Below are 22,638 nucleotides of genomic sequence, written 5' to 3'. Positions count from 1 at the left end.
AGGGACTATCAGTGTGAGTCCAAGGGAGCATTGGCATCGCTACCGCAGATAAGACACTATTAGGATGGCGAAAGGGACAAGAATGGAATTGACCGTGCACTGATCAAGGGAATGATGGTTTGGGGTGATTTTATTAGAGTAGCGCAGCAGAATTTTGGATTAAATGTGTAGAATTTCAGTTTGTTGAGGTAAAGCTATGGAAAGGAGAATCACTGGTTAAAGTTGAACTTGACTAGTTGCTTATGTATAGCTTTGATGTCATATTTTAAAAGAGTTGGCTCAAGGAGCATCTTGTAGTAATGAATTGTTGGCGTAATGTAATACAGTTTGAACCGTTGACGAATGATGCAGCTGCTTTCATGGATTTGATGAACCAAGTACTCAAAGAATGTCTAGATCAATTCGTGATAGTATTCATCGATGATATTTTGGTGTATTCAAGGAGTCTTTGAAGAGCACGAGGAACATTTGAGATTAGTGCTCCGGACCTTAAGGATTCATCAGATGTATGCCAAGTTTAGCAAATGCGAGTTTTGGCTGACTCGTGTTGCGTTTTTAGGTCATGTGATTTCCGGAGAAGGAATCTCTATAGACCCAAGCAAGATTGAAGCAGTAATCAGCTGGCCAAGACCGGTGTCAGTGTTAGAGATTAGAAGCTTTTTAGGTTTAGCCGAATACTATAGAAGGTTTGTGGAGGGAACTTCAACAATAGCTCTGCCTTTGACTCGACTGCTGAAGAAGGAAGAAAAGTTGTATAGACAGATAAGTATGAGCATAGTTTCCAAGAGATTAAGTAGAAATTGATTACCGTGCCTATGCTGACCACCCTCTAGTCTTAGAGGATATGAGATCTATATAGTGATGTGTCATTTAGGGGACGGGGTTGCATTTTGATGTAACATGGTAGAACTGTTCCACACGAGTCCCGTTAGTTGAGATCTCACGAGCTGAATCACCCAATGCTTGAAGTAGAACGTCTGAAGGACTAGGATTATGATATTTTGTAACTAGGATTATGATATTTTGTATCACCCTGGAAGAACGAAAAAATTCAATGAAGCGTTGATAGAGTCTTTATGTGTGCATAGGCTGGTTAAAGTATAGACCTTACTTAAAAATGGTTCAAAATTCGATTTTCAAATTCGAGGTAGGTTACCTTTCGAATCTTATGGCCACCTTCAGAATTGAGCCGGATGCTTAGATTTGAATCAAGGCACCTCGGTTGATAGACCTAAAGATTCATAAGGTCCTGCAAGAGACACTGATGAGAGAAACATTGATTTTTATATTTCTGAAGACGGAACATTAAAGTTCCGAGGATGATTGTGTGTACCTGACGATGTAGCACTTAGAAGGAGATTTTGTTAGAAGATCATCGTAGCAGTTACAACATTCATCATGGTAATATGAAAGTGTATCAGAAATTGTGTCAACACTATTAATGGTCTAGTATGAGGATGGACATCACCAATTATGTTGCTAAGTGTTAGATGTGTTCGTGAGTGAAGACACATCTTTGTCAGCCGAGAGGACTTTTGCAACCTCTCAAGATTCCCGAGTGGAAAAGAGAACATGTTACGATGGACCTTGTGACAAGCTTATCAAGGAGCTAGAGGGGTAATGATTCTAATTGGGATAGTGGTCAATAGATGGATGAAGCCGACTCACTTTAGTGCAGTACGAAAAAGATCTCGATTTGAATAGGCATATAGAAGTGTATGTATGTTAGATAGTTCGTTTGCATGGAGTGCCAGTGACAAATTTATATCAAATTTAGACCCGAGGATTCTTAGTTTCAATAGGACAGTCGATGATTCATTTAGAAGCGGGATAGAGTAGAGTGTACAAAACTTCGTTTGTTGATATAAGGTCGAGAAAAGAAAGATCACAGGTCTAGAATTAGTTTAGTAGTCGGTGATTGCTATTGCCGTGATCAAAAGCAGATTAAAGACCGCTCGAGCCGCCATAAATGTGGTATCGTTGAGCTTCAAAGGCCCTTAGAGTTCCAAATTGGTGATTACATCTTTTGAAAGTGTCACCAATGAGGGATACCTTGTGCTTTGGCAAGAAGGGTGTTTAACACCTAATTTTAGCAAACCTAGGGAAATAAGGAAAATAAAAATTGCATTTTGAACAAATAAAAGGAAAAAATGAAAGAAAATGGAAGCCAAACCCAAAATCAGTGAGGATATTGATCAGATTGATAAATCAAATGAAAAGTATCAGGAAATTATACTTATCAGGTGAGCTGTTTGCAAAAATCACAATGAACTTGGATGCGTTTCTAGTAACGTGAGTGAAAAATTGAAATGTTAATTTGCGATGGTAAATTGAGGCTGAAATTATGTAATTCCTGCAATAAAGGAAGCACAACTTTCTAAAGATCAATAGAGGTTTTCACTATAAAAGGGCTACAGTTCGTGAGAAATAGGGGCGAATTTAGAAAAATAGAGAAAAAAAGTTCATGCGACAAGATTCGTGCAAAGGAGAGAATTTTCCTTTGGTTTGTTTTGGCCGAAAATTCATGTGAGGAGGAGAAAAGTAAAAAGGAAAAGAGTGCAAAGCATAAAACAACAATGAGGGAGACGTGTGAATAGACGTGAGAGGGAGAGAGAGAGAGAGAGAGAGAGAGAGAGAGAGAGAGAAGAAGAAGAAGAAGAAGAAGAAGAAGAAGAAGAAGAAGAAGAAAACAGAAAAAAAAAGGAAAAAGAAAACAGGGGCTACGGTGTCGTCTTCTTCCTCTTGACGCTGCCCCTGTCCGCGTCGGCCGTGCCCGCGCCGTCCGCGTTGCTTCACTGCTGCTCCACCAGCAATTCCTCTCTGAACCACCCTTAGTTGGCCTCCGAGCAACACCGCGCCTCCGCTACCGTCACCTGGCCGGACTCGCCCTTGATGCGCAGCAGCACAGCTGCCGACGCTCGCGCTCCTCGCCACTTCACTCGCCGTTCGCCACTCCTCGCCGCTCCGCTCGCCATTCGCTGCTCCTCTCGCCGACCACGCCACTCGCCAGGCGACCCGGCAACGCCGCTGTTGCGACCTACGGCAGCCCGCGAGCTCCCTCGCCGAGTCCCTCGCTGCATCTTCGCTCACCATCATTCTCCTTTCGGCAATCCAAAGTGCACGATCCGTTGCATCCCCCCGTTTGCCCAAGTCGTCGCTCCGTCACCTGCAATCTCGCGTTGTTGTTGTTGCCTAAAAGCCGTGACGCTGCCGTAGCCACCGTCTCCGCCACCGCGTCGTATCATCGTGCCGCTTCCTGCTGGTTTGCCCAGAAGCTGCGAAGCCGCCGACCACCGCTGCGCCCTGCTTCGCTTGCAGCTTGCGTCGGTTTGCCTATTGTCCCCCCACGCCGATCCACCGCACCGCGCCGCCGTTCGTAGTCCTTGCTACAACCACGATGACCCGACACTTTCTTGCCGTTCGCCTCCTTGTTGCTCCACCACTACACCTCGCATCAGTTTCTACCCTCTGTTTGAGCACCCACAAAGAACCCGCCCGCCGATCATAGTGCCTTTGCTCGCGACTCCGCTGCTACCTTGTCGCTCCGCACCAGCAACACCGAATGCCGGGCGCCTCGACGACCGCACTCCCCCCTCGCCGATGCCGTGCCACCGCACCACCTCCGCTTGTCCGCTTCACCGCCGCCGCAGCCCGACGTCGCGGCGCTTCCCGTGCCGCGCCCCTCCCCAGTCCTCCGCCGTGCTCCGCCTCTCTCTTTCCAAGTCCTCCTTTAGGTGGCTTTTGTTATTTGTATTTTTTCTTTATTATTTATTTTATGCTATTTTAGTTTATTTTTTATTCTTTAAGTTTCAATATTACTGTACAGGGATGTGATTTTCATTTTATGCATATTCTGACATTAACTGCAAGGGTTTTGTCCAAAATTATTGTAGTTACTAATTTGATCTGTAAGATGTCGGATCATTTTTTAATTACCACTAAATCTCACCAAATTTAAGAATTGCCAAGTGGTGTCGTGATGCTACTAAATATCGAAAAATGCCAAGTGGAGTCGTGATGCCACTAAATCTAGAAAATTGCTAGGTGGGGCCGTGATGAACACCGAATCTAGAAAATTGCTAGGTGGGACCATGATGACCACTAATCTAGAAAATTGCTCGATGGGGCTGTGATTACCACCAAATCTAGAAAATTTCTCGGTGGGGCTGTGATTACCACCCAATCTAAGAAAATTGCTCGATAGGATCGTGATTACCACTAAACCTAGAAAATTGCCAAGTGGGGCCGTGATGACCACCAAATATAGAAAAATTGCTCGGTGGGGCCGTAATGACCACTAAATATAAAAAAATTGCGAGGTGGGGCCGTGATGACCACTAAATATAGAAAAATTGCTAGCGGGGCCGTGATTACCACGTAATCTAGGTTGTGCCTGTTAGGCCGCAATTAAGAGTTGAGAATGAATAATTGAGATGACCAATGAATGGTCTTGTTGACATATAATCGACGAGTTGATTGATTGATGATTCTATCTCGGCTGGATAATTTCATTGGATGGTATGGTTGTCGGTATTTATTAATTAAACTGACTTGTAGGAAGGAACTAAGGCCAAGGTAAGTCCTCTGACCCGTGTTGTGCTTAGGCAGCTCTTAGGGTGTATTGGCTTCCTAATCGGGTCTTAAGGGGTAGAACTTGCTGAGACATTGTCTCACTGGTTATTGTATAACCATTTTTCAGGTCCTTAGATAGTGTTGGTGAAGGACCGGAAGCCCCGAAGTCTAGGAAGGTGGAGATCGAGGAATTGGCAAGCATGTCTGACTAGTGGGTCATAGGACAGTCCCCTTTTTATTGAGTTGATGTTTTGTAACCAGCCTGGCATTGTATATAAACCTGTTCGTTTATTAAAAGGCTTGTTTTGGTTTGAAAAAGTTGGCCCTGCTTTTTATCCCATCGAATTGTTGTTTGGGGATTTTATATCTGCTTCAGCATGCGTATATTAAAATGAATGAGTCGGTGATGCGTCTTGGGACATCGCTATTAAATCGACTAGTGAAGGATGGGCACGTGCTCGGAGGATCGGGGCGTGACAGAAACGAGTCGTGACCGCTTGGACTCGGCGGCGTGACGAGGACAATTGGGGTGCCAGTGGCCTCAGTGGCCAAGGCGCAATCAAAGTGGGGAAAACATCACGGTGGGGGGGAATCGATCGGCAGGGCGATTGGTGGGCGATCACCGGCGGACCGGGGGGGTCTTACCTTAGCGGAGGAAGAAGGCTTTTGTAAAATTTTGATGAGAATCGGAGAGCTATTGAGGAGAAGGCTTCAACGTCAATACTTTGGAAACAGAGAGTCATCTGTGGGTGAATGACGGAGAAAGAAAAAGAGCTTAAGGTTTTTTGTTTCAGATAAAAGAAATCCTATCCGACCTTATCTCACCCCCTCGGGATTTTTTTTTTTTTTTTTTTATATCCCGTCTATATCCAACCTTATCATATCCTAGACAACTACCAAACACGGGATAGGATAAAACATATCCTACCCTGGTTTTTATCCGGTTGACCAAACGCAGCCTCAAAGGATTGCTTATAATTCTAGCATTACTCTCTCAATGATAAGTTGACATATGTGATTAGAGGTTCACATTGTCATTCACCTCTAGCTCGATCTGATCAGTTTGAAGTGTGGAACATTGATAGGTGGAGATAAACTGCATGTCTAGAAAGAGTATATAAATCTCATAGACAAGCTATGGGTGATACTCCGTCACCCCTTTGATGTGCAAGCTGGATTAGGAACGACGCATAAAATTTGACAAACAAGAAGCTGCACTTGTGAAATGAACTAGAACAAGATTTGTTTCCAATATCATGTTACAATATCCAATCTAAAACCTGAAATCAATCGGTGAAGGGAAACAAACACACACAGAATATAAATTTAGGGCCACCCCTGTGAGGTGTAGTACTTTAACATAGCTAATCCATGATTTTAGAGTTTGGATTTCGATTGGCGACTTACCTATAAGAAAAAAAAGAAAAAAAGGACGCGAGTGCCCCAGATTTTACTAAAATTAGAAAAGTCCTTCAGCTAAAACATTGCTTGATGATTGGTCGTATTCCAAAGTTTGGAAGTATCGGGGAGTCGGCAGATTCCTTACCCAAACCAAAGAAACAACAACCGATATAATCTCTGAATCAATGCGTCAATGAACGGACAAGAAGACATAACGACGGCCGCCCATTCCTTTTGAAGACAAACAGAAAAAACACGCAAGGCCTCTCAGAAGAAAAGTCATCAAAATCTCCGATGGAGAAGTGTGAACCAAAAGGGAAAAAGCCACAACCAATGTCAGAGAAATTCTCTCTTTGGCCCCGCTTTTAAACTGTAGATGGATATGCCATTTCTTATGTACAAGTTTGATATATACAGCGCGTTCCACTTTTACCCATTACTAAGCGGCTTTTTAATTTAGTGTTTAGGTGTATCTCCCTCACCTCAGTATATTCAAGCTAGGAAAGTTCCCGTTGAGGCCAGTGCAGGTGAGCACGTTGGCACGTGAAAGATAAGGTCTACTATAGGGATTCAATTCGATTTGAGTTTGAGTTCCCAGCCTTCTAGATCAGTGCAAGGATTTTGCTTCTGAAAGCAACCTCCAAAGTACATCGAACTTGGGTTTTGTGACAAATCCGCGTCGAACAACATTTTCAAGGTCTGCGCAGAAAATTTTAATTTTCATATCATTAGACACCCGGTAAACAACGGGGAAACTTCCCGGTAGAAAGTACAATGTTAACCAATATTTTGTATAATTTGTACCATTTGGTCGTCTAATTTTTTGTTTTTTTTTGTACATTTTGTTCCTAATTTTCAAAGTTTGTGCAATGAACACTCAGTTTGAATGGAGTAATTAGAAGAGAATATAAAAAGTTTGGAAGATGAGCTCAAGAGAAAAATAAAAGAAAACAAAGAAGGTTTGATCTTATTATTGTTTCGATGTTTATGAAAGAAAAGAAAGGAATGAAGGGAGTTTGATCATTTCATATTTATTCAAAGAAGAGAAAAGAACGAAAATGAATTTTGTTATATCTTTATGACTATTGTATCCTTGTGATTCTTCAAAAAATATAATGTATTATAACAAACGTGAATTTTTTTGATATTAAGAGTATATTTGGTAACCATTCTATTTTCGGGAACAATTTCTACTCATAAATAATTTTCTTAAATTTTGTTCCCTAGATGAGTTTATGACAATTTGAAAGCATTTAGTAATTGTTCAAAATTTCTATTTCCAAAATAGAAATGCATTTTGTATGGCCTCAAATTTCTTTATAACTTAGCATTTCTTTTAACTTTTTAAATAATGTTATTACATTTTTTCCTTTTCTTCTCTTTTTTTCTTGTTCCTTCTCTTCTTCTTCCACTAGCCAATCGCCAACCATGATTGGCCAAACGAGAGCTAATGAGGTCATTAGCCTCAAGGGAAACTCGCCAAGCCATGACGAGGCTTAGAATGAATATAAATTAAAAATATTAATCCGTCATTTTTTAATATCATTCATTGTTTCAATTTGACAAATTCAACTCTATTTCAATGATTCATAAAATTTGGAGAAAAAAAACAAGCGATCCATATTCTAGACTCGCATATTAGATATGTTGGAAGATGAGAAAAACTTCGTGGTGAATTGTGTATCATGGGAAGTGGGAGTCGAAGAGAAGAGAAGACTAGATTTTTCTTCTTTTTCCATTTATTATTTTTATTATTGTGTTTTATTTTTTCACATATATATTTTTTCACCTCTCATTTATTGAATTTTTAAAATTGACATCAATATCGGAACCACGTGTCGGAAACTCATATGTCAGAATTTCGACTCGAGTGTCGGAGAGTGTCGAGAAAGTTGATTAGGTGTCGGATTTTTCGACACGTGTTGACCGAGTGTTGGAGAGTGTCAGACACATGTCGAAATGTCCGACACGACACGAAGGCTCTTGGAGGGTGTCCGTACTTCATAGCTTTTACAGTGTTGAAATACTCTTCAGTATATATTAATTAATATATAGTGTATGATATTTCTTTGGATTCTAGTTGAAGGGCCCACAAAAAAGCAATAGGAATAAATCTGGCACGTCTCCCTGTCATATATTTACCTATATATGCAATGAACTTATCTCCACCACCATCCGCACCCTACTTCCTTCCAAATAACCACCACCAAAATGGCTTGGATATGGATAACACTCACCTTCGCTTTGATTGCTCATCTCTTATTGCGAGCTTCGCTATGGAAAACAAAGAGCAAGAAGAAATTGCCTCCTGGTCCAAGAGGGTATCCAATTCTTGGAAACCTCCCTTTGTTAGGACAAAACCCTAACCATGATCTTCACAAATTAGCTCAAAAATATGGACCCCTCATGTACTTGCGCCTCGGGTTTGTGCACACGATTGTCGTCTCATCGCCCGAGGTAGCCGAACAATTCCTCAAGACCCATGATCTTGTTTTCGCGAGCCGGCCACCTCATGAGGCCTCGAAGCACATCTCTTACGAGCAAAGGAGCTTGGCGTTCGCGCCGTATGGCCCATATTGGAGGAACATCAGAAAGATGTGCACTTTGGAGCTACTTAGCAATGCAAAAATCAATTCCTTTAAGTCCATGAGAAGAGAGGAGGTCGGCTTGCTTGTGAATTTTCTCAAAGACGCGGCTCACGACCACACAGCCATTGACTTGAGCTCGAAGATCTCTTCGCTAAGCGCCGATATGAGTTGTCGAATGGTCTTCGGAAAGAAGTACATGGACAAGGAGTTTGATGAGAGAGGGTTCAAGGCCGTGATTCAAGAATTCATGGTGTTGGGCGCGACACCGAACATCGGTGACTATGTTCCTTATTTAGCACGATTTGATCTTCGGGGGTTAACGAAACGCATGAAAGCCGTGAGCAAAGTGTTCGATGCCTTCTTTGAGAAGATTATTGACGAGCACATGAAGTCTAAGAAAGAGGAAGGAGAGAGCAAAGATTTTGTGGATGTTATGCTGGGCTTCATGGGATTGAACGAGGGAGAATACTGTGACATCCTGAAATTCGACCCCGTTTCGATAAAAGGAAATGTGCATTTCGTCGACGTGCCTATGGTCCTTTTCTCGAGCTGATCACTCACGAGTTAACTAACCTATTGGGTGAAGCTGTTAAGGGATATATCCATGGTAAAATCCCTAAAAGCTACCTAATTGGTTGGATTGGACTAAAATCACGTCCGGTCGATTTTAACCATGGAATTTGATTTGGTTTCGGGAATCGAATATTCAGACGTGTCACAATTCATTTTTAGGACCGTCTCATCGTCTATCAATTTATTGTTGAGTCCGGAATTTCAAGAAAGAAATTATCGGAGGAAAAATCGAAGACCCGAAAGAAAATAAAAAGGGAATGAGAAAAGGAAAATACTAGAAATAAGAAAATTGGGTTTTCTTATTAAAGTATTATTTTCTTTCCCTTTTCCTTTTCTCTTTTTCTCTCTCCCCTCCCCTTCGTGCGCAGCCCTCCCCACCGCCGAATGCCCCTTGCCAAATTGAAATTGGCTTCTCTCTCTCTCTTCCTTTTTCTTTTGACCGGTCAAATCCTCTTATCTCTTCTCTCTCTTATCTCTTCTTCTCTCTCCTCTCTCTTCTCTTTCCTCCTCCCCCACGCGACCGTATTCTTCTTCTTCCTTCCTCCGCACGTCCGAGCGAGCGAACCAGGAGCAGAAGAAGAGCCGACGATCGCAGCTCGCCGAGAGCCGTCGCACCGCCGCCCGCACCTGTGCCGCGCGCCCGCTGCTCGCCGCCGTCCCACCGTTCGCGCGCGTCCCCGCGTCCATCGCCTGCTGCCGTCCCTGCCGTGCGACCTAGTTTCGGTTCGGCCTCTGTTCAGCCACCGTGAGTGGCTGAGCAGGTTGCCGGAGCCGCCGTGCAGCCTCGTCGGACCGCCGCCTATCTTCCCGACCTCTTGCCGCCCCCAACCCTCTCTCTTTCTCTCTGTTTTGCAGCGGATCCAGCAAACCCACGAAATGGGTTTCCAGCTGGTTCGGGCCCGTTTTGGGCCGTTTCCCGGCCCCGGATCCGCGAGTTGCTTTGGGAAGTATCGTTCCTCGCGTCGCCGCCGTCGGATTGATCCGATTTGCGCGCGATTTGGTGAGTAATCTCACTAATTTTGGATTAGTTGGCTAATTATGCTTATGGTTGGTTTAGATTTAATTAATTATGTTTAGGTTGTTAGATTTAAATAAATTAGCAATTATTAGTCAATTGTGATGTGATTTAGATAAATTGATTGTGCAATTAACAAGTAGACGTGGTCTACTAATTATTGGAAGTGCTTCGGGGAATTTTCCCGACCCTTAGTGGGCTCCAATTAGGCTTTTCGGGCCTAAGTGGATTTTTTAGTATTTAATTATTAATTTTCGGAATTAAATTAAATAATTATTTATTTTCCGAAAATTCAACTGAGATGGCTCGGGACCGGAATATTGTGCTGATGACTGTGGTGAAGTCCGTTTATTTAATCGGGCTTTATTTTGTACTAAATTGAATTAATAAAATTAATTATTTATTTATTTATTTTTCGGAAATTAAGATTTTGATGGCCGACGACCGAAATCTCGTGCTGATCGTCGTGGCGCAGTCCGTTTATTTATTTGAGCTCCACGTTGCATTGAATTAAATAAATTGTGATATTTTGGGAGTTACCCTAAATTGATTGGAATTGATTGAGATTGAATTATTGATTGGTAAATGGCCAAGTATGTTTATTTAGCATTTGTAATGCTTTGATGGGCTATTAAGTGGAGAAGTTTGTGAGAGTAAATTGAATATACTCTTGGCTAAGATCTATCGGTATGTTAATATCGTGTGGAAATTGAGTGAGTTGATGAGTATGTGGGGATTCATCCCAAGATTGATCGATTGATCAATGTCGGTATTCAATTAGAATTTGACTATGAGAGGTTGTGAGTTGAACCTCGAAGCCGCCGAAGTATGGCTATGCCTGATAAGGCCGTAATTTGCCACCCGATATGGGTCGCGCCCGTTAAGGCCGTGTCTGCCACCGAATTTGGAGTCGGTCGCGCCCGTTAAGGCCGTAATCTGCCACCGAATTTGGAGTCGGTCGCGCCTGTTAAGGCCGTAATCTGCCACCCGATATGGGTCGCGCCTGTTGAGGCCGTAATTTGCCACCCGATACGGGTCGCGCCTGATAAGGCCGTAATCCGCCACCTATTAAAGGTCGTGCCCATTGGGCCGTAATTTGCTACCTAAAGGTAGGTCGTGTCCTTCGGGACTGTAATTTGTTGCCAAGATTTGGTAGTCTGTGCTCGTGAAGCAGTGAGTAAGATTTTGAGACTGAATAAGGGAGGTGACCGGGAATGGTCGGATTGACTTGTAATCGACTAGGTCGATTGATCATTGTTTTGATATGATGTTGTGAATTGGTTGATTGATTGGGAATGACCGTGAGTGGTCTTGTTGGCTTGTAATCGACTAGGTCGATTTGATCGATGCTTCGATCGGTGATATGATTGCTTGAGTGTTTATTGTAAATTGTACTTGACTTGCGGGTGGGATCGATGCTAAGGTATGCCTTCGACCTATGCGTGTTTAGGCAGCCTTTAGTATAATAGTTTACTAATCGGGCTTAGTGGGGTAGAACTCGCCGAGACGTAGTCTCATCCCGGTTTGGGGAAAACCATTTCGGGACCCCGTTGAGGAGCCGAGGAGGAATCGAGAAGGAGAACTCGGAGGTGAAACCTTGAGTAGAAGGATTTTGGAAGAAGAAGATAATCCCGAGAGGGGCCTTGAGTATGGCCTGGATGGGCTGAGAGTCTATCTTCTTTTGAGAATTCATTTTGATGTGAATAGTTATGAAGTGATTTGTGTTTTGTATAAAAGTTTGGTTATAAATTTCAATATGAAAAATATGGCCCCTTTTCTATCCCATCGTTTTATTGTCCGGGGATTTTAACGCTTCCGCATGTGCTTAATAAATGAAAGGGTCGGCGATACTAGTCCTGGGATATCGCATTATAAAATCGACCAAATGAGAAGGATGTGTGCGTGCCCGAGGATCGGGGCGTGACATCCAGTTTAAGTGGTATCAGAGCGAAGTTGAAGATTGGAGTGATAAGGAGCGTTGACCATGGGATAGTTAGTAGGATGGCCTTTAAATTCATGCCAATGCATGTCTGTGCTAGCTGAATGCTAGAATTGTTTGTTGTGTGTAGATCGCTCATCTTCTAATCCGGTGTGGATTTGGAAGACGGGTTTCAGTGTAAAGACTGAACCATGAGCGAGCAGGAGCTGAGAACTCCTAGTAAGAGGACAATGTCCTCTGTGACTCGGGATGATGCACTGACAAGAGTCAGTACCCGAGGTGGTTGAGGCAGAGTGTCGACTCTGGCCAGCTCGAGTGTAAGAGTACCACCGTAGGTTGGTACTAATGTAGCAGCGTCGAATGATCCTAAGTTCGGTAGGATCGTTCTGATGCTAGTGTTCCTTGGGAATTGGATGAGCCAGGAGGCTCAGGATCGAACCGCCGTCAGTGTTGCAATTGCAGTTGTTGCTTCTCTTGCTGAGATCCAAAGTGGAGATGTGATCCAGGAGCGAGTCATTGCATTCGGGCCGAGGTATAGATCCAGTTCAGGCAGAAACGAAAATCGGTTAGGGAAAAGATCGAGGTCGAGAGTGGTTTCAGCATACTGATGGGGCAACCGGAAAGAGTGTGTGCTGTCACTTGGCAAGAGATAAAAGACTCACCTGATAAGTGTCAGAATTGTAGAAGGAAGCATGGATGAATCCAGTGTCTGAGTATGACGAGAACCTGTTGTGATGATGACCAGCATGGCCATCAGGTGAAGGATTGTCGGTGGAAGTTAAGGTAGAACAGACATCGCTACTACGCGAACGCCACTAGGATGGCGAAAGGAATGAGAGTATAATTGATCTTCCATTGATCGGAAAGAATGAGTTGGAAGTGATCTTATCGAGTAATGTAGCGAGTTTGTGCTGAGTGGGTAGGACTTAAATTGTTGACGTAAAAGTGAAAGAGATGGAATCACTGGCAATAGTTATGCTTGACTAGTTGCTGAAGTGTGAATTTAATGCCACATGAATAGTGTGGGCTTATGAAGCATATAGTGATAATGAATCACGATCATGGAGTAAGCCAGTTTAGTCCATTAGCATGTGAAAGTGTCAAGGTTACTGGGAGTCGAAAATAATCTTCGATTTCATTAATCTTACTGGCTGAAGGCAACTTGTTTGTTAGACGGAGGTTGCCAAGGTTGCTTGACGATTGTCTTGGGTAGGACAAATTGAAGAACTAGAGATGGAGGACATCTCGGTGGTCTAAGAATTTCTAGATGTGTTGTCACAAGAACTTGGACCGCCGTCGAGAATTGAAGATGCGGATGTGAAGATTGATGAATGAGGAATTCATGCATATCAGTGCATCACTCTGGGGAAACATCAGTTTTGTTTGTGAGAAGAAGAAAGATGGTTTGTTGCAAGTGTGTATCGACCATTGTCAACTCAATTAAGTAAAGATCAAGGACAAGTGTTCTTTGCCAAAGATCAATGAATGGTATGACTAGTTATAAAGAGTATCGATGTTTTAAAGGTCGACTTGAGATTATAAAGTCGTCAGTTACGAACAAGGAAGGAGGTTGTACGAAAGATAGCTGTTCGTACTTGATATGGTCTTTACGAGAGTATTGTAAAATCGTTTGGTCTGATAAATACTCCAACTATTGTCATGGATTTGGCAAATCAAGTGTGCAAGGAATATCTGGGTCAGTTGTGATCGTGTCGTGTAATGATATTCCGGTGTATTCGAGGAATTCTAAAGAGCACAAGAGATGTCTAAGAATGATGAAAGAATTTCCATGAACTTGGTCAAGATCGAATCAGTTATCAGTGGACCAAGACCGATAGCAGTATCAAAGATCAGAAGTTTTCTAGGTTTAGCAAGGTATTACAGAAGGTTTATGGAAGGGTTCTCAGTGCTAGCAACTCAACTCCTGAAAGAGGAAGAAACTTGGTCGAGAACTCATGGTGGCAGTTGTAGTATTCAACCATACAGTGTGAGGTGGGTAAACCGATATGAAGATAGTTATCGTCGGACAGGTTGTAAGTGTCAAATGTGCTAGTAAGTGAAAGTTCAGTAATGCAAGCCAAGAGGGCATTTATAATCGCTCGAGAATTTTGAGTGAGAATGGAAGTATGTTACGATGGAATGATGTGATAGGTTTACCAAGGAGTTAGAGGAATAATGACTCCAGTTGGGGTAGTGGTCGACAGATTGATAAAGTCGGCTCACTTTATCGCTGTATGGAAGGATATTAATTGGAATAGGCATGCCTAAGTGTATGTGTGTCAGACAGTTCATCTGCGTGGAATACTAGTAACGAACCTACATTGGATCCAGAACCGAGGTTCCCAGTTTCAGCAGATCAATCAGATAATTCCTTCTGAGGCGGAACGAAAGCGAGTGTGCGGAACTTCGGTTTGTTGAGATGAGATCGAAAGAGAAAGAAAGATCACGAGGCCGAGGGTCGGTTCTTGATGCGGTCGAGTAATTGCAATTGTTGTGATTTGTGCCGAGAAAGGAAGATAACTCGAACTGCCAGAATAATTGAATTGTTGATCATTGAAGGCCCCAAAAGTTCTAAATTGGTGAGTACATCTTTTTGAAAGTGTCACCAATGAGGGGAACTTCGCGCTTTGGTAAGAAAGGCAAGTTGAGTCCGAGGTACGTAGGTCCGTTTGAGATTCTTGAAAGAATCGGAAACCTAACGTATCGTCTTGCGTTGCAGCCAAGATTGGCGCAAGTGCATGACGTCTTTCACGTGTCGAGGTTAAGGAAGTATGAGCCTGACCCAACCCACGTGCTCAATTTCGAGGAATTAGACGTGGATGACCGTGTGTCATACGTGGAAAGCCAGGTTCAGATTGTCGATCGTAAAGAGCAAGTTCTGTGTACAAAGACCATCCCGTAGGTCAAAGTGGTGCAGCAACACCGCGGCACCGAAGCAAATACTTGGGAGATTGAAGAGTCGATGAGACAGTTATACCCCCGCCTTTTGAGTGAAGTGTAATGGTTTAAATTTCGAGGACGAAATTTTTATAAGAGGGAAGAGTTGTGACATCCTGAAATTCGACCCGTTTCGATAAAAGGAAATGTGCATTTCGTCGACGTGCCTATGGTCCTTTTTCTCGAGCTGATCACTCACGAGTTAACTAACCTATTGGGTGAAGCTTTGTTAAGGGATATATCCATGGTAAAATCCCTAAAAGCTACCTAATTGGTTGGATTGGACTAAAATCACGTCCGGTCGATTTTAACCATGGAATTTGATTTGGTTTCGGGAATCGAATATTCAGACGTGTCACAATTCATTTTAGGACCGTCTCATCGTCTATCAATTTATTGTTGAGTCCGAATTTCAAGAAAGAAATTATCGGAGGAAAAATCGAAGACCCGAAAGAAAATAAAAGGGAATGAGAAAAGGAAAATACTAGAAATAAGAAAATTGGGTTTTCTTATTAAAGTATTATTTTCTTTCCCTTTTCCTTTTCTCTTTTCTCTCTCCCCTCCCCTTCGTGCGCAGCCCTCCCACCGCCGAATGCCCCTTGCCAAATTGAAATTGGCTTCTCTCTCTCTTTCCTTTTTCTTTTGACCCGGTCAAATCCTCTTATCTCTTCTCTCTCTTATCTCTTCTTCTCTCTCCTCTCTCTTCTCTTTCCTCCTCCCCCACGCGACCGTATTCTTCTTCTTCCTTCCTCCGCACGTCCGAGCGAGCGAACCCGAGAAGAAGAAGAGCCGACGATCGCAGCTCGCCGAGAGCCGTCGCACCGCCGCCCGCACTTTGTGCCGCGCGCCCGCTGCTCGCCGCCCGTCCCACCGTTCGCGCGCGTCCCCGCGTCCATCGCCTCGCTGCCGTCCTCGCCGTGCGACCTAGTTTCGGTTCGGCCTGCGTTCGCCCACCGTGAGTGGGCGAGCGGCTGTGCGAGCCGCCGTGCAGCCTCGTCGGACCGCCGCCTATCTTCCCGACCTCTTGCCGCCCCCAACCCTCTCTCTTTCTCTGTTTTGCAGCGGATCCAGCAAACCCACGAAATGGGTTTCCAGCTGGTTCGGGCCCGTTTTGGGCCGTTTCCCGGCCCCGGATCCGCGAGTTGCTTTGGGAAGTATCGTTCCTCGCGTCGCCGCCGTCGGATTGATCCGATTTGCGCGCGATTTGGTGAGTAATCTCACTAATTTTGGATTAGTTGGCTAATTATGCTTATGGTTGGTTTAGATTTAATTAATTATGTTTAGGTTGTTAGATTTAAATAAATTAGCAATTATTAGTCAATTGTGATGTGATTTAGATAAATTGATTGTGCAATTAACAAGTAGACGTGGTCTACTAATTATTGGAAGTGCTTCGGGAATTTTCCCGACCCTTAGTGGGCTCCAATTAGGCTTTTCGGGCCTAAGTGGATTTTTAGTATTTAATTATTAATTTTCGGAATTAAATTAAATAATTATTTATTTTCCGAAAATTCAATGAGATGGCTCGGGACCGGAATATTGTGCTGATGACTGTGGTGAAGTCCGTTTATTTAATCGGGCTTTATTTTGTACTAAATTGAATTAATAAAATTAATTATTTATTTATTTATTTTTCGGAAATTAAGATTTTGATGGCCGACGACCGAAATCTCGTGCTGATCGTCGTGGCGCAGTCCGTTTATTTATTTGAGCTCCACGTTGCATTGAATTAAATAAATTGTGATATTTTGGGAGTTACCCTAAATTGATTGGAATTGATTGAGATTGAATTATTGATTGGTAAATGGCCAAGTATGTTTATTTAGCATTTGTAATGCTTTGATGGGCTATTAAGTGGAGAAGTTTGTGAGAGTAAATTGAATATACTCTTGGCTAAGATCTATCAGGTATGTTAATATCGTGTGGAAATTGAGTGAGTTGATGAGTATGTGGGGATTCATCCCAAGATTGATCTGATTGATCAATGTCGGTATTCAATTAGAATTTGACTATGAGAGGTTGTGAGTTGAACCTCAGAAGCCGCCGAAGTATGGCTATGCCTGATAAGGCCGTAATTTGCCACCCGATATGGGTCGCGCCTGTTAAGGCCGTAATCTGCCACCGAATTTGGAGTCGGTCGCGCCTGTTAAGGCCGTAATCTGCCACCGAATTTGGAGTCGGTCGCGCCTGTTAAGGCCGTAATCTGCCACCCGATATGGGTCGCGCCCGTTGAGCCGTAATTTGCCACCCGATACGGGTCGCGCCCGATAAGGCCGTAATCCGCCACCTATTAAAGGTCGTGCCCATTGGGCCGTAATTTGCTACCTAAAGGTAGGTCGTGTCCTTCGGGACTGTAATTTGTTGCCAAGATTTGGTAGTCTATGCTCGTGAAGCAGTGAGTAAGATTTTGAGACTGAATAAGGGAGGTGACCAGGGAATGGTCGGATTGACTTGTAATCGACTAGGTCGATTGATCATTGTTTTGATATGATGTTGTGAATTGGTTGATTGATTGGGAATGACCGTGAGTGGTCTTGTTGGCTTGTAATCGACTAGGTCGATTTGATCGATGCTTCGATCGGTGATATGATTGCTTGAGTGTTTATTGTAAATTGTACTGACTTGCAGGTGGGATCTGATGCTAAGGTATGCCTTCTGACCTATGCGTGTTTAGGCAGCCTTTAGTATAATAGTTTACTAATCGGGCTTAGTGGGGTAGAACTCGCCGAGACGTAGTCTCATCCCAGTTTGGGAAAACCATTTCGAGGACCCCGTTGAGGAGCCGAGGAGGAATCTCGAGAAGGAGAACTCGGAGGTGAAACCTTGAGTAGAAGGATTTTGGAAGAAGAAGATAATCCCGAGAGGGGCCTTGAGTATGGCCTGGATGGGCTGAGAGTCTATCTTCTTTTGAGAATTCATTTTGATGTGAATAGTTATGAAGTGATTTGTGTTTTGTATAAAAGTTTGGTTATAAATTTCAATATGAAAAATATGGCCCTGCTTTTCTATCCCATCGTTTTATTGTCTGGGATTTTAATCTGCTTCCGCATGTGCTTAATAAATGAAAGGGTCGGCGATACTAGTCCTGGGATATCGCATTATAAAATCGACCAAATGAGAAGGATGTGTGCGTGCCCGAGGATCGGGGCGTGACAAATACCATATCGACAGGCCCCATATCAAAGCCATAATTCTGGTAATTAATCAATTTTTTTGTATCTAGATTAAAGATTATCTCCGGAATCTTAGCTATTCAATTATCTAAGCATACTTCAGGGTGGAAAATTTATTAGAACAGGGATCCCACTAGTTGAGGTTCTGAGTTCAGTAATTAGGGAGCAAAATTGATTCCAAGGTAATTCGATAAATTATAAAAAGAGATTTTAGTATATGGACCATCGTATTGAAACATCTGAAAAGATCTATCATTTCACTTTATAAATCAATTTTTTAGGCGAATTTTAATTTTTCAACTGTTATGTCCCGAAAATTTTTATGAAGCATGTGAATTGGTTTCCTCCTCTCATCCTCTCTTTTGTCTAAGATCTGCAAGTCCTAATGGCATTTTCTAAGCAATAATAATTTGTTTATATTTCTTGTGCATAGTTAGCACGAAATGAATTATTACAATATTAATAATCATTACATATGTTTTAACTATAATTTTTCCCCAAGCAGATAGTCTTGTTAGCTTCAACATATGTTGTTGTGAACAGACGGTGTCCACGAATCTTGTAAGCCTGTGTTGTCTATCTACCAGTCAGCCAAAGTGCGTCATATACAAGAAGTAGAAGTTAAGGATCACTACAGAGAAATTATTGTCTCTTCCTTAAGTTACATGTGCTTGTCTCTTTCAAGCACCAGAGGGGAAGGGGTTAATAATGTTTTGTCAACAATGAAACAGAGAGTGCTAGAGACACAGAACTTTTTCATTAATAAGTGATTCATGGTGCATATTTCCATTAGGATTTCAATAAGTTGATTCGTGTATGAAAGGAATAGCTAGTTGAGATTATAATTTTCATCATACAACATAAAAAATGACATGAAAAAAAAAAAGCTGTTTATCTTTTAAATTATCTTAAGTATATTCTTACTGAAATTTCGTACTTATGACCATATAAGTACTTTTTGATGGATTCAATTGACACATTGTTTTTTTTTAGAAAGGTTCTTTAAATTTGCTTGCTAAGTAACTTATTTAGGAAGTTTATCTTTTCAATGCACTAATTTTTCTTGTAACATCCATGACTCAGTCTCTTGTAAATATGCCTGATAAGTGCCATTAAGATACTTGTTATCGTGAATCTCAATATCTGGAAATATATATATATATATATATATATATGTGTGTGTGTGTGTGTGTGTGTGTGTGCGCGCGCGCGCGCGCGTGAATCTCAATATATTTCTACATGCAGGACATGTTGTTGGGTTCGATGGACACTTCAGCGACAGCAATAGACTGGGCAATGACCGAACTTGTAAGACATCCTAGTGCAATGAAAAAGGTCCAAGATGAACTAGAGAAAGCCGTGGGAATGAACAGAGCAGTAGAGGAATCAGATTTAGAGGGCTTGCACTACTTAGACATGGTCATCAAGGAGACCATGAGGCTTCACCCAGTGGCTCCGCTTTTGCTTCCCACGAGGCGACTGAGGACTGCACAGTGAACGGCTTCCATATACCCTTGAAGTCAAGAGTCATCGTGAATGTGTGGTCCATTGGAAGGGACCCAAAAGTGTGGACCACTCACAATCCGGAAGAGTTCATACCTGAAAGATTCTTAGGGTTGAGCATGGACGTTAAGGGGCGTGATTTTCAGCTCCTACCGTTTGGGGCAGGCCGCCGAGGATGCCCCGGGATGCAGCTTGGCTTGACTGTGGTGCGATTTGTGCTTGCTCAACTCGTACACTGCTTTGATTGGGACCTTCCTGCTGGCATATCACCAAGCGAGCTCGACATGACTGAGGAGTTTGGGCTCACTACTCCTAGAGCTAAGCATTTGGTGGTCATGCCTCAGTACCGTTTGAGTGAGTGAAAGAGAGTTAACTTTTCAATGGATGATTGAGTTCTCAAAAATAAGTCTGATATTATCATGAAGTCTCGTAGTGTTAGTCACCAAATGGATTGCCTACCAATTTGTAATGAAGTTTTAGCTTGATTTTTGAAGTATTATTATCTGAATGAAATTCAAATAAAGCAATTTGAGACACGCGGAGATTAGGGACTTTTTAATACAATAGAATAACAAACAACTTTTGTGAAGAAAGTTTTCTTAGATGAGCTACACATGATTTTACAAAAATCAGAAAACAAGCAATAATATGTTAGAAAATTGTCAAAACAGCATGATATTTAGTCATTTTTACAAAGATTTGTCCCATCAAAATAGGTCTAAAATCACCATATTTTCATACAACAGAGCCAACATATTGAAAAACAAGTTTCATTAAGAGACCAAGTGCAAAATCCTTATAAAAAAATAGAACAAAAATGTCAAATGTCTAAAAAGAGGTCTGAATTCGATCCCATGTCCAGATTCTGATATAGTTTTTTTTTTTTAAATAAAAAAAAACAGAAAGTGGTCCAAACGATGAGTGATTTGTGTGAAATTAGCAACATTAAAAACTCTTAAGTGTGCCTTATGACTTCATAGAAGGGCTCGAGTCCAAACTAGGTCGATTTGATGCTCTAAGATCGAGATTTCTAAGAATGCGCATATCTATAGCTAAAAACCAAAACACAAACATGCACTAATAAATCTCAAAATCATTTAAGTAATGCACAAATGGCATGAATAAATCACATGAGGCTTGGGATTATATGTGACAGAAAATTTGGATAATCGTCTAATCCTAAATTGGCATGCAAAATGGTCACGTGATGTAAATGATATTACGAAATAATTCAAGATTTCTAATGATATGCTTAGGAATTTTAAGTGTGATGAACACTTTTGTGACACAAATTTAATGTGTAAGATGATGCTCAAATGATATGACCTAAACATGTATGCAAACCTTACAACATGTGGTTTAATTGTCAAGAAGGCATGATCACAAGATTTGGTCTCTATGTGCTCCAAATAAACATGGCAAAGTGCATATATGACAAGGTTTTGTTTTAGCATTGACTCCACTGAACGGACATGATTTTAGCCATCTCAAGACGTATAAAAATCCTACATACAAAACATGCAATGAAGAACATTTTTTGTTAAGAGTTCAAAAACTAAATGAAATCACATGAGTTATAGCAAAAATGGCAAAATAGAGGTACATATCCAAGCTATATATTGCTGCAACATCTTTTCACATTAACTCATGCGATTGGTATATTAGACAACATCAACACTTTGCAAATCATGCATCAATTGAATATATACAACATGTATTTTTAGACTAAAAACTCATATATTGACTCAATTTCACCAAAGCACAATTCGGAATAGTGCATGGCAAATTGTCCTATGTTTAGATCTATGCGATTTTGACCTAATTAAATACATTAAAAAATCCTGAGAAAATTATAGAACATGCACGAGCCAATTTGAAACAAAACTTGTGAAGTCAAGATTATCAGACCAAAGAAGGCTACACAAAAATAGCAAAATGACATTTCGGAACTAATACAAAACTAAAAATCCATCTAAACTACTGCAAAATCGCTGATCTTTAGACGTGTTTTTCAAGGGTCAAACGACGCTCGATTGGAGCGTACGACCTATTGATTCGAAGCTAACGATGTGTATTCTAAAAATTAAAGGACTTGAGTTGAAATGAGATCGTTTTGAACCTCATTTTAGCCAAATCGTCGAGACCAGTCCTATAGCCACGAAATTGCAGATTAAACTTCAATCAACCACAATCATTCATAATTATTCAAGAACATTCAACTTTAGCAAATCAACGTCCCAATCCATTATTCTAACATCTGAACATAACATATTTACTTAAGATTGAACTTTAGCCCCAGCCGGCTAATTCGGTCTCACTTCATGGGGTTCGAGACTGAGAAATTACCTTTGATGTGGTTTTTGTTGACTTTGATTGTATATCAAATCAAATCGCCGAAAAGCACACAAATCTCCGGGATCACGATCGGATCATCACAAATCACCAAGGGAATTGGATCGGGGCCTGTTGAATTGTTGACTTGAGGCAAAAAACGGAGATCGAGCTCCGACAGCTCGATCCAATTGTCCTTGACCACGGTGAGGTCAAGGACCGCTGGAGCTGTAGTTTGCTAGTGGCTGAGGCTCCTTGAAGCTTTGGCGACTGCCGGATCGAGATAGGACAGAATCGATCCCGCCTAGACCAGTTTTGGAGTTTCTAGAGAAGATTAGACCACCAGAACTACTCATGTGGCTTATTTGGCGGTCCTTGGCCATTGCAAGGATGGGGAGTGACTTGGAAAGAGATCGACGGGGGTTGCTCTGCTCATCTGGATCGCCAAATCGGTGGTCAAACCGGTTAAACTCAAACTACTTCAATTGTCGATTTTTTATACCAAAGGAAGGAGATCTGCCAATTCTCATGGATCGGCTTGTGAACGGTAGCAATGTTGGTCACCTAAGAGATGATAGAGGAGAGAGTCCTTGAGGGGCTAATCAA

At 42.0% G+C, this 22,638-nt stretch overlaps 2 protein-coding genes across 2 annotated transcripts; both read left to right on the top strand.

The window, feature by feature from the left end:
• The first annotated feature begins 8,184 nt into the window (after window positions 1-8,184).
• LOC120288385 (cytochrome P450 71AU50-like) lies at window positions 8,185-8,939 on the top strand. Its single transcript, XM_039302336.1, has 2 exons — window positions 8,185-8,836; window positions 8,932-8,939. Exons 1-2 carry the CDS (start codon window positions 8,185-8,187, stop codon window positions 8,937-8,939), a joined length of 660 nt encoding a protein of 219 aa, XP_039158270.1.
• LOC120288127 (cytochrome P450 71AU50-like) lies at window positions 8,898-20,237 on the top strand. The gene is made up of 3 exons (XM_039301535.1): window positions 8,898-9,026; window positions 18,182-18,221; window positions 19,444-20,237. The coding sequence occupies exons 1-3, from the start codon at window positions 8,947-8,949 to the stop codon at window positions 19,693-19,695; spliced, it is 372 nt and encodes a 123-aa protein (XP_039157469.1). The 5' UTR covers window positions 8,898-8,946; the 3' UTR covers window positions 19,696-20,237.
• Window positions 20,238-22,638: the final 2,401 nt, after the last annotated feature.

Source organism: Eucalyptus grandis, chromosome 9, assembly GCF_016545825.1.
Source record: "Eucalyptus grandis isolate ANBG69807.140 chromosome 9, ASM1654582v1, whole genome shotgun sequence".
Lineage (NCBI taxonomy): Eukaryota > Viridiplantae > Streptophyta > Magnoliopsida > Myrtales > Myrtaceae > Eucalyptus > Eucalyptus grandis.
The sequence above is the reverse complement of the archived record's forward strand: the minus strand, read 5'-3'. Positions and strand labels throughout refer to the sequence as shown.

What these genes read in the sequence shown, in the direction of transcription:
- LOC120288385 (XM_039302336.1), top strand. Translation starts at nt 8,185, where the DNA reads ATGGCTTGGATATGGATAACACTCACCTTCGCTTTGATTGCTCATCTC.
- LOC120288127 (XM_039301535.1), top strand. Translation starts at nt 8,947, where the DNA reads ATGAAGTCTAAGAAAGAGGAAGGAGAGAGCAAAGATTTTGTGGATGTT. An exon ending in ATGGGATTGAACGAGGGAGA is followed by an intron (nt 9,027 to 18,181) that starts ATACTGTGACAT and finishes GGGGCGTGACAA; the next exon opens with ATACCATATCGACAGGCCCC. An exon ending in ATATCAAAGCCATAATTCTG is followed by an intron (nt 18,222 to 19,443) that starts GTAATTAATCAA and finishes TTCTACATGCAG; the next exon opens with GACATGTTGTTGGGTTCGAT.